The following is a 16,375-nucleotide window of genomic DNA, read 5'->3' on the forward strand; positions in this document are numbered from 1 at the left end:
AAAGAGAGGTTGTCTGGATGGGAGCAGATGTTAATTTAACACCGGCAGTGTTTCTACATCATGCTTACAGATGGCTTCTTCTTTGTATGTATAAGCTTGAACCTGCATTTGTATATTTCAGGGTAAAACATGCTCACAGACAGTTTTTTGCCAAAGTCTTCCTGAGTCCATGCAGTGGTTTCCAGTCAAGAATTACGTCTTTTTAAATGCATTGCAGCTTGAGGGCCTGAAGGTCATGAGAATCTACAATTGCCCTTTGGCCTTGTCTCATATATATCTAAGTTTCCTTTAGATTCCTCTTTGAAAGGCTACTTTTATTTCCACTCATATTACTGACCTGTTGCTAATTAACCTAATTATTTGTCAAATGCTCCCCAAGTTGTTTTGCATCTTCATCAGTTACTTTTCCAGCATTTTGTTGCCCCGGTTCCATCTTTTGACAGAGATTCTGCTGCCATCAGATTTGAAATGTGCTCATATTTTCCATAAAAATGTCATGATAGCTCAGTTTCAATGTGTTGTTATTTATGTTCTGCTAGGAATAATATTAGTTCATGGGATTTGCAAACCACTGTATTTTGTTTTCTTATTTATAATTTTCACAGTGACTCAACCTTTTTGGAATTGGGGCTTTATTTTATTTGCACTCAGCTTTTCTAGATTATTCTCACCACCATTGTAATAACTTATATCCAACAGCAATCCACATCTTGTTCTCCTTGTGGAAGAAGTTTGACCAAAGAAAAGAGAGGGCCCCAGTCTTTGTCCCTGCGGGCCTTTCACTCCACCGATGAGGTAGATGTGGATCATCGTCCTTTCCGTCTGCGTGGTGAACTGGATCGTTCCAGTAGTGATCAGTCCTGTGACACTGTGATCCAAATAAACTCAGATGGATTGGTCCATTCCAAAGCAGCTCCAATGCATTCCCAACCTGAGTTTGTGCCTATCATCCCTTCTTTGCATCCTAACAAGGCCGACTTGGATGACCCAGAGTTTACAGCGCTTCTCCAAGAGCTTCTGAGAATTCCTCAGATTCATGGTGAGAAGAAAGCAGAGGAAACTGGGCCTGGAGACATGGAAGCTCTGAAAGCAGAGAAAAAACCACCAGAGAGAGACTGTCTTAAATGTGACACATTTGCTGAACTTCAAGAGCGTTTAGGTTGTATTGATGGAAGCGAGATAACAATTGACGTGCTGAAATCTTCCTTAAAAGGTGCTTCTCTTAATATTTTGACCAAATCGCAGAGCAGAAAGGAAGCACCAGATGCAGCGCAGACTGTGCTGAACCCAGGGATGTGCTGCAGTCAGACATCTGCAGGGGAAAAGCATGCAGATGCTGCTGTCCCCGGAGACAGCTTTCAGAGGGAGGATTCAGGTCTTTATGACTGTGAGGAGTGTAGTGCAAACAGTTCCAGCGAGGAACTGCTGAATCAAACTCTGGGTCTAAATATGACCATCCGTTCTGCCTTTGCCAACACGACACCTGTTAAATCAGCTCATGAGCTCTCCTCCCTGGGCTCTGATACAAACCCTCAGGGCAAGATTGCTTCTAGGTCCCCCGCAATTCAGCCGTCAGACAAACAGGGTAGCCATGAAGCTGCCGATTGGTTTAAACCAGATAAAAGGGCTTCACCAGTTGGCAAAAGCTCCCCCATTTCTCCTCCCTCCTCCTGTTCCTCTTCACACTCTTTGGCTAAAAGTGTCATACTGGGAGATGTCTTGCCTAATCGCACCGTAGAGGACAGCAAAGAAATGAAAGCTACAATCACAGTGACGGTTCAGCAGCCGTTGGACCTAAAAGGACAAGATGAACTTGTCTTTTCCATGGTAGAGGAGGTGACTATTAGTGGAGCGTACAACAAAGGGAACACAGGTGGGAACATCATTTGTATCAGAGACGCTGCTCAATCACAAACACAAGCTCAAAGCTCTCAACCAATCAGGATCATCAGCAATGTCAGTGATGACTCCGCAGCTGCAGGTGCTTCTGTTGATCCGCCTCCAGCCTCAGATGTGAACAATGAAAAGCCCCAGTATCAGTTCAGAAGAGAAAAAAGGATCCTGCCTTCATTTATAAATCCTATGTTGATTAATACAGATTTAAACTCTGACACAGACGATGTAAAAGAAAAGGAAAGTTCCCGTTCAAGGCCAGGGGGAGTCAAAGTAGAGTCTGAGCTCAAAAGAAATAATGTAGACAGTAAAATTCCAGAGAAGACGGCTGGGACTTGCCTGTCTCCAAAACATCACATCCAGAAGTCTAATAAGGCTTGCTACGCATCTTGTAGCCAGATTTCTTACGACTCCGTAGTCTTGGAAGATAAAGTATTGTACAGCAAACCTGCCGAGAGCAAAATCTGTGAAAGGAGACCTCAAAATGCAGAGAAGAGTCACCCCAGAGACGAAAAGCATGTTTTTCCCACTAACAAAGGAAGGGTCTCAGAAGAGGGAGAAACCGCTTCTGGACATGTTGGGAATATCCCCAAGAGAAGTGGTGCTTCAACTGGTTGCCAAGAAACCAACCCTGTTTTCTGTAAACCAGTCAGTTTACCCAGGGGCTGGCAAAATGACAACCACTCAGGGGGGGTGACATCATCCACGCCATGTAGCCCAAGGGAAACCTCGGAGAGGAGGCAGGGCAGACAGCACTCTGCTGCTAACCACAGTCCCCGTATATCATCTTCTCGAAAATACGGAGCAGACTTTAAACGGGAGACCAGTAGCGCTATCAGAAAGGCTGCTGGAAATGTTCCTGAGACCTCAAATCTGACGAGGGAACGTGACAATACAATGAGCAGGCGAAGGTCTCCCTCTGAGGACAGTAGCAGGCTTTTCAGTACCAAGCTGGAGCAGCTGGCTGCAAGGACTAGTTCCCTTGGGAGGACCCCGAGGGACTTCCCAGCCCTGGAAAGAGGCAGCAGCAACACTTCTATGAGCTCTAAAGGAAGCTCCAAGGGAAGTCTTGAAGGGACTGGTAAAGGTGGCTATAAAGGAAATTATGGTGATGGTACCTTTCCAAGAGCCAACAGGAGCCCCAGGAAAACCCCCCGCTCTGATCAGGGTCTTCATTTCTTTCATTCTGAAAGCCACGCACCTCAGTCTGGTAAGCATAACCATTCCAAGCTCTCTGCTGTCGGGAAACTTAAGATGGCTGGCCCAAAAGGTCGTCGATTGTCTGCCCCTAGCACCAAGAACCTCAGCCTGTCCCACAAAAGTCTGCAACAGTCCATCAACCGTAGTGCCAGTCTCTCTCCAGACAGTAAAACTGTCAGCTTTGAGCGGACATCCTCCTTTTTTTCCTCTTCCCCTCCACCATCTTATCGCTCCATATGTCGGACTCCAAGCCAGAGCTCCACATCCTCTTCTACAAAATCTGCCGTCCAGGGATTTGTCAATGGCCGGATCTCAGACCTTCTTAGGGAAAGATCTTCCAGTCCCACCTCAGCAGGACTGGATGAAACGGCCACACTTCCCTCCCCCTACAGCCAGGTGACGGCTCCCCGCATGCCTGACCACCAGAGTGGGCACGCGAGTGACACCACCAGTGTGTTGAGTGGAGACTTGCCGCCAGCCATGGGGAAGACGTCGCTGAATTTCTCGAACAGGAGCAGTCTGGTGAGCAGCGGCTACGGCAGCATGCTGAGGGACAGCGAAGCCACAGGCAGCAGCACGTCCAACAGAGACTCAGTCAGTGACAGGAGCAACTCTCTGCTCAGCGTGGCTCGCAGCAGCCGCTCATCTCGGCGACGAGGGAACACAGGTAAAACAATAAAACCCCAAACCTGGGACCTTTAATAAGATGATGACTGAATCACTTACAACAAAGGGGTCCAAAGTCGGTCCTCAAGGACCACTGTCCTGCCGGTTTTCAGTGTATCACTGGATCCAACAGCCTTTAAAGTTCTGCATAATGACTCATTAATTTCAGTCGTGTGTCTGAGCAGGGATATACAGAAATCCTGCAGGATTGTGGCCCTCGAGGACCGGATCTGGACACCCCTGACTACAACATACACTATCAAGCACCAGAATAAATGAAAGTTCATTTAATAGTGATCGATTATTCTTTGTTATCATGACAACTAGCAATGTATTCACTTGAAAATGTCTTCAAAATACTTTGTGACGATATTCAGCAAAATGACAAAACATGAACTATATATATAAGAACAAATAAATATATACATATGTGTAAATACAAAATAAAATAAAATAAAATGAAATAAAATAAAATAAAATGAAACATTTTCTTTCCATTTAGGTAGAGCTTTTTTCTTTCCTTTTTCCTAAATATTTGCTTATCAAGGATGCTGACGACCTGGTTAAGTCTATTTAATTTTACTTTCACATATATACATAATAATTTTCTTTCTAATTTAATATGAAATATTCTGAATAAAGTTAACAGATATATAAGTGGAAAAAAAAAAAATCAACAATAAGACAATATTACAGTTTGAATAATAATAATAAAAAAAAACTACACAAGTCTCTTTCCAGACAAAATTTGTTAAAATGATTTTTTATATGAAGGATTTGACATTTTTAACTCCACCAAGGCGGCAATCCTGTATTCAGTCTGTCTGTTAGAAACATAACAACAAGTTATGGAGATATTTTAGTAACATTTTCAGAAAATCGGAAATGGAATAAGTTACACGTGATTCGATTTTGGGGATGATCCGAATAAACGCCTGGATCCAGGAATCTTTTTAAGTATCCTTTACTATGGGGAGATTGGAGAAATGTTACCATTCTTCTGACATTTCCAACATCTTGGCAGGGGTCTGCACTCTCTGGGTTTAGGTTTGTAATCTGACCACATAACATATTAATGTGACATTAATTAGAGATGACCCACATCTGTAGCATGCAGTCAGACCTAGTTTCTTTACAGGCATTAGAATTCTGATTGTAAAGTGCATCATTAATACATGAACCTAGAGACGAAACTCACTAATGGAAGCGTAAAAGCAGAAAATCTGGAGCATTTGGCTGATCCAGACGATTATAAAGATGGATGTAGGTTTTTTTCAACCTATTTGCCAAGAGAATTATAAACTGAAACGTCACAGTTATATAAAAAAAACACAGCTCTTGGATTTTAAGGTAATAAAATAAAACAAACGAATAGTAAAACAAAACATGCTTAATGAAGGTTGAAATGAGGTCGCCACACAACACAACGCCAGCACAACAACAACACATGTCATATTACTTTGTTATTATTTATTAAATAGGACTAAGCCAGAATTTAATTCACATTTATCTGTTGATACTTTTGCTCTAAGAGGAGTTCATTATCAGCCCGATCACTGTGAGGTGTCCAGGTCCTGTGAGCTGCATAACAAGCCCAGATCATCACCAACCCTCCACTGTGCTTTGCGCTTAGTATGTGTGCTTGAATTGCACAGCTTGGACCAAACATTGTTGGTCTTGTCTTTCCGAAAGACAATGTTCTAGATGTTTTGTGGTTGGTTCACTGTCTCCCAGCAAACTGTCCAGACCAACTGTACAGGTTCAGTCTTCTTTTGTTTGTGCTGTGATGAATTTAAACATTTAACATGCTAACTGAGGCCTGGAGGGTCTGAGATGTAGCTCTTGGTTTTTTGTGCTTTCTCTGAGCATTGCATGGTCAGGTCAGGTGAACTGGCGTGCCTGTACGATCCTGGAAACTGTCTGGAATATTTTTCACTTGTGGAATTTATTGGAGAAGATTTTCCAACACTGATAGAACCCAACGATTGCACTTCTAGGATAATTTCTTATGTCTTTTGTCCCTTTTCATTGTGTTAACATGCACCTAATTTCTACACAGCAGGCAAAACATTACTTTTTATGGAGGTGCACTTGCTGAAGGCCAGTTAGCCAGATGTTTTTGATTAGCAGCACTGATATATTTATGTACTATTTTTGTTTTTCACTCACTGCCTCAAGAATTTGTCTCAGAATTTACGAGATAAATTGTGGCAGAGTTTAACACATCATTTGTTGTCAGTGATTTGAGGTTGTATTTATCTAATCTTAAGGCCTGGTAAGGACTCCATGATGTATTTTGTGCTGACCGAAGATGCTATTATCATAATTGTTAATTATTGTTCTCTGTGCCACTTGTGGAGAAAGCTTATGGGCTTTATTTAAAGATCATATGGTCTCCCCTTAAAAAAAGACTACCATGTGTACTGGGAAACTGAGTTACTACAGAAAGTGTAACAGAGTTCATATCTCTGGTTTTTAATCTTATGATGAACATGGAAACGCTGCAAGCTGCTTTTACCCTCAGGCTATCTGTTTACCCAGAGTAACATAAGTGCAGATGGCCTGGGCATTGAAGGCCACTTAGGTGCTGGAGCCTGCAGTTACGTTGCATTAATGTTGTGGCTCATGAATACGTCAGTCGTGCTTCTGTGGATTATAGCTAGAGCTATTTCTGTGGCAGGTTTTTAGATGAAGTGACAGCATGTAGTGATTTTTTTTTTCTTTTTTGAGGCTATGCTAGATATAAAATACAGTGCTGATTTAAAGATGGTTTAATTACCTTTTTAGATGCAGCATTTAACTGCACCGTTACTGTCTCTCAGGTACTCACCAGCGGCGTCTTTCTCACGATACTTCTATGTCCTTGAAACGCTCGGCTAGCGGTCTGCAGTCTCGCTGGATGGATCGGGGAATTCCTGAGGCCTATGAGTTCAAGGTTTATGAGATCGACAATGTTCAGAGGATGCAGAAAAGAGCAGGTGCTGACAAACAGGTGCTGGGTTTATTTTTGATTTCTGTTTTTGGAGGTTTTTATATAAAATAAAAGACCTTCTTCAACCTTCCTCAAGATCTTCTTCAAAAAGGATCCTGAACCTGGTTCTCAGTTAGCCAAACATGTAGCTTCATGGATTTCTGACACAAATAAATCTCTTATCAAAAAGTTCTTCTTTTCTTTTTACATGCAAAGTGTAAAAATATTCTACTAAATTAGTTTTACCATTTTGTTTTCACCTGTGTAGATAAGCTACACAGCTAATGATTAAGCTAGCTATAACCCTACTAGATGAAAATGTGGAAACATTTAAGCTAAGCTTTGAAATTAAATAAGCAAATTATTTGCAGATAACAACACAAGGATCCGCCCTGCGATGGACCTGCGAGCTGTCCAGGGTGTACCCTGCCTTCGCCACTAGACAGTTGGGATAGGCTCCAGCTTCCCCGCGACCCTGAATGGATTAAGCGATTTAGAAAATGAATGAATGAATGAACACAAGGATCCACTTGCAGGCTAACTAAACTAGCTAAGGAGCTAAATAGTTTGGTTTGAGGTCATACTGAGCAGCTAATGGGTGCTAATGTGTGTTAAAGCTGCCTGTTGCTAAATAAAAATGTGTTTCACCAACAAACCATGGGTAAGTAAAGCTAAAGTAAGCCTCCACTGTGATAGAGCAGGCTTGACAGCAAAATGCATGCGGTGATGTAATGCCCCCATGATGGCAGGTCTGGCCTCTTGAGACATTGCCCTGCCTCCACCAGACGCTACAACTTTGATACAATTTTAATGACCACATGGGGGAAATTGGGTCAATGCACTGCAGCCAAGAACAAAGAGGTACGCTGGAAGTATAGCTAACACAGCACACTATAGGAAAAATAAGACACTAAGAAAAGACTCCTAGCAAGCTAATAGTGGTTCTGCTCTGTTCATGTTTGGAAGTATTTTTGGCTTTTTCCAAAATAAAGTGCATGCATAGACCTTTTATGTGGATTTATTCTAAGTAATGAGGTCAGTATAAAACTAGTTCTTCAGGCTTGTTTTCTTTCACTCCCCAGAGGTTAAGTCTGTCCAGATGGGGTGTTGATGTGTGATAAGAAAGAGCAGGAAGGTGCTGCTCTTTATTCAACCCCTAAAACTCTTATGTTTTATACCTTTTTCAAAACATTTCTACAAAAAATTGAATGTAAGAAGTCAAATTTGTGTGAATGTGTTTGTGATTTCAGGGCCCAGTGTGTTTCAGTGCCAAGCTGAAGCTTTTGGAGCACCGTCAGCAGAGGATTTCAGAGGTCGGAGTCAAATACAACGACTTGAGGAGAGAGCTGGAGGAGGCCAAACACGACCTCATGTTGGAGCCCTCCAAGTGGAACCAAGAGTGTCAGTAAAATTTTTGTTCATTGATGCTCTTTACTTCTATTATCGGGTTAAAATTGAAAATCAAAGACAACTAAAAGTGTCCATTTCACCCAGTCTAACAATGAGCTGTGTTTGTAGTCAGACTATCTATACTGTATCCATAATTATGACAAATTTCCTGTTTGCCATGAATGGCCTCTATTGGTTTTGAAACGGCTTGGGAAATGGATCTATACCCATCAGTAACTACACAGGGATTATAATCTCACCCTACCCATATCTCCATCTGCCAGCAGACATTTCTTGCCTTCTTTTACCTTGACTTTACTCATGTAAAAGAATGGCTGAAGTGCAGTTTTCTGTGTAGCTGAAAGGTTGGATGGAGTATATATCATATATACTCATGATATATTCTTTTAAGCTTTCATATATTACGAATAAATCAAATGTTAGCACCGTGGCCTCACAGCAAGAAGGTCGCAGGTTTGATCCTCGGCTGGGGGGAGGTTCAAATGATGGCCTTTCTGTGTGGAGTATGCATGTTCTCTGGCTTCCTCCCACTGTCCAAAGACATGTGTGTTAGGCTAATTGGTTACTATAATTAACTCCCTAAGTAAATTACCTAAGTGTGAGTGTGAATGGCTGTTTGATGGACTGGTGACCTGTCTAGGGTGTATCCTGCCAATAATTGCTGGGATAGGCTCCAGCTTCTCCGCGGTGGACAAAGCAGCATCGCAAGGCTGAGAAACCAATTTTTACAACCATGAAGGCAATGTGACGTTTCGGTTGACGGTATAATAAGGAACTGGCTGTTTTGAACATGCAACATTGCTGATTCAGCAAAGAAATGCAAGAAGATTAAAAGACAGAAAGGGACAAAACAAGAGTCAATGTCAGATTGCCTTTGGCTGACCGGAGAGAGCCAACAAGTCAGGTAGGATGCAAGATGGATGCTGAATTAGCCGTCGATAGAGGGTGCTTGATGGTGAAAATGGAAAAAGTTCTGTAGTATGGCTTTAAGGAGCAATATTTTTAAAATGTTGAAATAATTAAGTGAAAGACCTTAGTTTAACTGAGAATGTGTGGTATGACTTACAGAAAAATGTTTCCCATTCATTTAAAATGAAAAACCCTTGTTTATTTAATATTTTAAATGTGATAGACCTCAGCTGTGTTGTTGCACACCATCAGAAACCAACCAGCCTAAATACCCCAAAATACCTGTTATATTTCTGCTCTTTTGATAGTGTAATCGTCAAACACATAAGGATTAATGAGATGTCCTGTCTTCAATCATGTAACTTTTTTATTTTTATTTAAAATTCGGTTTCCGGTAACACATCGTGTAACGTCATCAGCTGTAGATCAAAACATACACTGGATGTTACAAGACCTGGAGGAGGAATAGCTGCAAAAGGCAGATCTACTGATGTGCTCACATTGAAGGGAAAAAAGAGTAAGCTACTGTATGTTTAAGATACAAGTGGGAGTTCGTTAAAAAATGTAATCTAATCATCTAATCTAATCTAATCTAATCACGCAGCAGCCACTGCTGCTAACAGAGAAGAGTAAAAGATTTGTGCTTTCTCGTTACACACCAAAGTTCTCTAATAACACTCAAAAAGTCACTGAACTTGTTGATAACTACTAAAATCACTTGAGGGGTCTGAAAATGTATTGCTAAATATAGCATAAAATATAGCACTAACTATAGCACTAAAGCTAGAGTGGAAGTCAGTATGCACCAGCGTGTACCAGAATATTGTGCACTGACAAATGTTTCACGATTAATTACGTTAATTTTTAAGGTGTGAAATTCTTTGGAAGCTACAAACTGTCAGATAACAGCGGTTATCACAAAGGAGGGAGGGGGTTAGAGAGTCAGTGAGTGGTTCGTACTGTGAGTCGAGTGATGCTACATACTGCAAGCTAGTTAGTGACTCGGAGTTCGCAGGAAGGGAGCGGGTTAGCGGGTTAGCGAGTCAGTGAGTTGTACGTACTGTGAGTTGAGTGATGCTACATATTGCAAGCTAGTAAGTGACTCAAAAGTTGCGGGAAAAGAGCGGGTTAGTGGTTTAGCGAGTCAGTGAATTGTACGTACTGTGAGTTGAGCGATGCTTCATACTACAAGCTAGTAAGTGACTCAAAAGTTGCAGGAAAGGAGTGTGTTAGTGGGTTACCGAGTCAGTGAGTGGTTCATACTGTGAGTCAAGCAATGCTAGATACCAGAAGCTAGTTGGTGACTCGGAGTTCACGGGAAGGGAGCGGGTTAGTGAGTCAGTGAGTGGTTCATACTGTGAGTCAAGCAATGCTACATACCACAAACTAGTAAGTTACTCAAAAGTTGCGGGAAAGGAGCAGGTTAGCGAGTCAGTGAATTGTACGTACAGTGAGTCGAGCGATGCTACATCCTGCAAGCTAGTAAGTGACTCAGAGCTCATGGAAAGCAAGAGGGTGAGTGAGTCAGGACTCACTCACTGCAAGCTGTGAGTGTTGTGAGTGTGACAGCTGTGAGCTTTGTGCTGTTTTTATACTTCAGTCGCACAATAGTGACATTTTGTCTTGTCAGTTAGCTCTGCGGTTAGTTAGCTAGCAGTAGCAGAGTCAAATCAGTTAAGGAGGCAGTAGTGATGACAAATTGTGATTCATGATTCAGCAAAGTGATTCTCATGTTTTGAATGATTCGTTCATGACTTGCACTAAGCCTTATATCTGCAGTCCCCTGGCAGGGCACACTAAAATCCATACAAATACCACATATGTTTGCACCCCAATCCACCCAGACACGAACATATTTTGTATTTTTCTGGAAATAAATAATTGTAATTAATACATTAAAGTCTGGCCGCCTAGTTTAAACACAAGTATGTGTAGAGACATAAATAAACAACGGCACATCATTAAATGTCACCTTGTGATCTTTCCTCAGTCGACCTGTGGCAGACATTCGAGGTGGATTCCCTGGAGCACCTGGAGGCCCTTGAGGGAGTGACGGCACGGCTGGAGAGCAAGGTCAACATCTGCAAGGCCAACATAATGATGGTCACCTGCTTTGACGCCTCGGCTAGGAGGCGGCGTAAGAAGCATCGACGAAAAGCGCCAGAGCAGAGAGCCTTGAAAGGATTCTGAGATCCTCATTAGTTTCTTTTTTTTTATCATGTACAGCTGATCCACTGTCGCAGACATTTTAAGGATGAGTAATTAAAATGATGTCTCCCACACCTGTTTACACTTTACACACATCTTATGTTCGTCAGTGTTGCTTTAAATTAGCCAAACGCTTCATGTTAGAGCCTAGAACAATAGTGATCTGTCTGTTACTGTGGAAAAAAATGTAATATTTATTTTGTTTCTTATTTATCTTTTAACTGTGCAATATGTTTGAAGCCATCAGTTTAGCCCTGATTCAGCATCTCATGCAAATGAGACCTTTCAGTGTAGCTGATGGGGAAATGCTCTAACCTTTTCTACCCTTGAAAAGAATTTGCTGCATATTTAAACGTCAACATTTTGCTGTAAGGTAAGACACTACCGGCTCAGTGCTGATCCTCTGGAAGGTTTTTGGACTGCTTGAACTGTAATCTCAGCCTCAAAATCAAACTTTTTAGAATAGATTTGTTAATATTCTTGATTTGTTGAGGTAGTTTAAAGAGATACTTAACACATGTATGAACCTCAGAACTTCTTTATTGCTGCAAACCCTCCAGGCTGTCTCAGATTAATGATCATCTCTGGCGAAGAAGAGGTTTGGCCATACAACCCCCCGTCACATTTGTACATAAATTTTGGTGCTGACTTAGTCCAAATGATGTATTTTGTTATGCGAAAACTAAAGAAAATGCTTCATAATTAAAGGGATAATCTGTATACCACACCGTTCATCCTCCCTGGAACAATAATTGAGAACCGTCTCTTCCTCTTTAGCAGATGGTTGGTCCTTGATCAATAAACCGACTGTTTAAATGCATTAGTGAATGATTTGGGGCCAAATACAAAAATGTGGGTTCTACTTTCTGTGTAATGAGGGTGTAATTGCTTTACAGGAATGACGTCATTATGTCTGAGAAGCGTCTTGACTCTGAGCCAATCAGGGAGGACGTACAGATGCACAGTAATGGGTGAACCATTTTGACCCAGATCAGTGCATTAAAACACACATGAACTGAACGTTTGTCTGTTAATGGTATGAATCAGCATGTTGTAAGTCACTGTGAATAAACGACCACATCTCTGTTAGTATCTAAGTTTAGAGACGTTGGAAACTATGCATCTTTGATTAGTATAAATTAAAGTCATTTCACTTACGCTTATGCGTCCAACACATGTGTCTGAGAGAATTCTTACTTGTGCATGTTTGTGTGAGTGCAAAGACAGCGCGAGTGAAATTTCTGCCTGAAGTGGTCCAATTATACAGTCAGCGTCGTTGAAGCAGATGGAGGAAAAAATGGAAAGAAATTCCCCCTTCATCTCTTTCTGCTCCACTTCCTTATAATAGAGCTTCTTCTAAAGATCCTCAGTGTAAGCAGGAGATGATAATTTACCAAAAATTCCCCATGTTCATCTTAAAATTTTGTTATTCACTCACTGGCCAATTCATTAGGTATATCTATTGAGTTGCTTGTAAACACAAATATCTAATCAGCCAATCACAGGACAGGAACTCAATGTGTTAAGGCCTAGTCCACACATAGCAGGTATCTCACAAAATGAAGATATTTTTCTCTGATTTGGCCTTTTGTCCACACAAAAACGCAAAATTATGCAACCAAAAACAATTCTTTTGTAAAGCCCCACCAAAGTGAAGATGTGCGAACGCTCCGTTTGCACGTCTGCATGTCAACATATAGTTTTAGGTTTTGAAACGTCACCGTCTGCTACAAAAAATACCATGATGTCACATGTGGACCTTTGTTTTCAACAGCATGGACATCCAGTTGTGTTGGCGTTGTCTGCTGTCCAGCCGCTTTGTGTTTGTTTGTTTTTACAAGCTCATATACTGCATAACATGAATGACCAGCGGCGAAGGACAGTTAATTTCCGCCACCTAACCATCACGTTAGAGGCATGTTCCGTGTTTTGTGGAAGTGACATCATGAGAAGGAAGGTTATTCTGATTGGATAGGATTATAGCGCTATTGCATATCAAACCTAAAGGTTAGAGACATAGAGAAACCTAAAGGTTTGATATGCTTATAAATGTGCTTAACAACGTGGTTATGCAGGTATGTGTGGATGGATTTGTTTTTGAAAATCAAGGTCGTGTGGACTGGTCGGAAGGGAGGAAGATATTTGGTTTTTCAAAAACTCGGCTATATGTGGACATGGCCTTCGTCATGTGGACATGATGAAGACGACTTGCTGAAGTTCAAACTGAGCATCAGAATGAGAAAGAAAGGAGATTTAAGAACATTGAACGTCGTGTTGTTGAATGTTACTCTCTAGTTCTGAAGGAAAAAGGGGGTCTAACTACTAAGGTGGACAGGATGAAGTAGCTGGTGAATGTACATGACCTTCCACAGGGCAGAAGGTCAAACAGGTGACATGCAGCATTTTTTTTTTGTTGTTGTTTTGTTTTTAGCTCTGTAGTAATAATTCCTACCTGCAATACGGTGCAGGGAGTAAAGAAGGCAGCCGGTAATCATTTAGCAGCTGGTGGATTTAGAGCAGGGGTGCCCAAACTTTTTGCCTTGAAGGGCCAAACTGAAAATGATCCAGAGATCAACGGGACAGCTTTAAGGATGAAACACGAGTAAATGTATAAAGTTATTTTATTTATTGTTCAGTGTACTTTCCTATGTGGGAAAATAAAATGTCAAACATAAAAATATATCAATATGGCAAAAGAACAATAAAGCCACAGTTAAAGGGTCAAGAAACAATAATTACAGCCACTAAACTTCAACCAAGAGCAACATGTCAACAAGAAGAAACAGAGCATGTTGAACATGGCAAGTGACCGATACTTAGTGGGACACATGAAATTGATCTTTGGACATTTACAGTCTCTCCTTGTTGGGTTGCACCTGATTGACAAGGTGAGGATGTCATTGAGATGTGAGTCAGTAGGGGTCCCTCTGAGTCTGGTCTTATTGAGGTTCATGACACTGAAAGTGTCTTTTCATCAAGCTCTGCAGGGTATTAATATAAACAACAACTAGCGGGTCAAAAGCAAAGTGCTGACGGGTCGATTTTGGCCACACTTTGGGCACCCCTGGTTTAGAGTGAAGCAGGTTAAACACATAAATGAAGATTTCCTACTTTGGAATTGCAATATGGATATATCATCAGTCTAATTCAGCTCATTAAAACTAGTGTCTATTTTCAAATTTTTCAGAGGAAATTTGTAAAAAATTATATTGTTCCCATTCGTATATATGGACAAATTCAGAAATTTGAGTATTTGAACACAGAAACTTCCCATTCTGGAGATGATTGACTCGAAAAAATATAGTTTGGTCACATCTTTCTTATTTTGGCATTTGTATTGTGAAGATGTTACTGTGAACCAACAACATGCACTTGAAGGAGATCTTATAGTCAAACATCTTTAATCTGCAACAAATCCATCAGAAAGTCAGCAGGAAGGTCTGAGTGGACGAATCAACAGTGGGGTTCATTCTGCTGAGCTGCTGCAGCCTAAACATGCCTCGATGTCCACAAGAGCGGTAGGTAATCACAGGATCCTCTCCACAAAATCCAATGAAGAACCCTCTCCGGGAGGTAGCTAAGCCATTATTTAAGTCTATGATAGTAAAAAAAAGACTGAATAAGAGCACAGAGAATTCACAGTAAGGTGCAAACTATAAAGAGATACACAAAAGCCAGACTGATTCAAAGCTAACATGCCCAGAAATAAGAAAAAAGACTTGGTTTGGTTTGGCTTGAGATCAAAGCAATCATCATCAGCAATAAAACATATACAGGACGTGTGATGGTATAGACCAGGGATCACCAGTCCTGGTCCTCGAAGGCCGGTGTCCTGCAGGTTTTCCAAGTGTGCAGCTGCAACACACCTGATTCAAATCAATGTGAATTTATCAGACATATGCATGATATGAGTCTGAGTCTGGAGTTTTCTAGCAGGGTCAGTTGGAAAACCTGCAGGACACGGATCCTTAAAGACCAGGATTGGTGATCCCTGGTATGGACACATGGCCTCCGAAGACACTGAATCTGTTTACAGATGGTGTGACAGAAGCATGTTGATCTGAAACAACCTCTGGAAATGGACTCGAGGTTTGAATATGAACCGGTCGATCACATGGGCTTCATCCAGCTGAGCTGCATTTTACTTCCAAAGACAAAACAGCAGCAAAGACATGAATAAACAGGAACATTAAAGTTCTGGCAAAGCACCCTTTCATCAGCTAGAGCATACCCCCGCTTACTGCTGGGCTCTCTGGTGGGCTTACTGGTGGGACACACATCAATGGGTAATTAGCAGATTCTACAGAGTTTGATGTCAAGCTCTGTACAAGTCTGCTAATTAAGTCTGATGTGTATCAGGTGTGTTGCAGCAGGGAAACTGCTAGCACTTGCAGGATCGGAGTTTCCCACCCCTGGAGTAAAAGATATCACACCGTGGTCTCAGGAACACTTCAGAAAACCATCGTCCGTTTACACAGTTCGTCTCTATGTCTACAACTGCGAGTTATAATCTATTCATTCATTATCCGAACTGCTTAGTACAATGAAGGGTGGCGGGGAAGTGGGAGCCAATCCCAGCAGTCTGTGGGGTAATTAGCTACAGCACAACACAATTAGCTATAACACAACACAATTAGACACAACAAAGCACAATTGGCTACAACAAAACACAATAAGCCACACAGAATTAAGCTACAACACAACACAATAAGCCAAAAAACAACACAATTAGGTACAACAAAACACAATAAGCGACAACACAACGCAATTAGCTACAACACAATTAGCCACAGCACAATTAGCCACAGCACAACACAATTAGCCACAACCCAACACAATTAGGTATAGCACAACACAATAAGCTACAACACAACACAATAAGCTACAACACAATAGAATTAGACACAACAAAACACAATTAGCCACAGCACAACACATTAAGCCACAACAAAACACAATTAGCCACAACATGACACAATTGGCCACAACACAATTAGCTACAACACAACACGATTAGCCAAAACACAATTAGCTATAATACAACACGATTAGCTACAGCACAACACGATTAGCTACAACACAGCACAATTAGCTATAACACAACACGATTAGCTACAA

At 41.4% G+C, this 16,375-nt stretch overlaps 1 protein-coding gene across 1 annotated transcript in view; it reads left to right on the plus strand.

Moving 5' to 3' along the window:
• kif26bb (kinesin family member 26Bb) overlaps positions 1 to 11,239 on the plus strand; it is a gene marked incomplete at both ends in the record, with an annotated part of 38,238 nt that extends 26,999 nt beyond the window's left edge. Inside the window, 4 exons of the mRNA XM_079255152.1 lie at positions 700 to 3,760; positions 6,582 to 6,751; positions 7,981 to 8,131; positions 11,040 to 11,239. Of these exons, the coding sequence (XP_079111278.1) occupies positions 700 to 3,760; positions 6,582 to 6,751; positions 7,981 to 8,131; positions 11,040 to 11,239 (3,582 nt within the window). The remainder of the gene's footprint in view (positions 1 to 699; positions 3,761 to 6,581; positions 6,752 to 7,980; positions 8,132 to 11,039) is intronic.
• Between the last annotated feature and the right edge of the window lie 5,136 nt (positions 11,240 to 16,375).

The sequence above is a fragment of the Telmatherina bonti genome, assembly GCF_933228915.1.
Source record: "Telmatherina bonti genome assembly, chromosome: 16".
Taxonomy (NCBI): Eukaryota; Metazoa; Chordata; class Actinopteri; order Atheriniformes; family Telmatherinidae; genus Telmatherina; species Telmatherina bonti.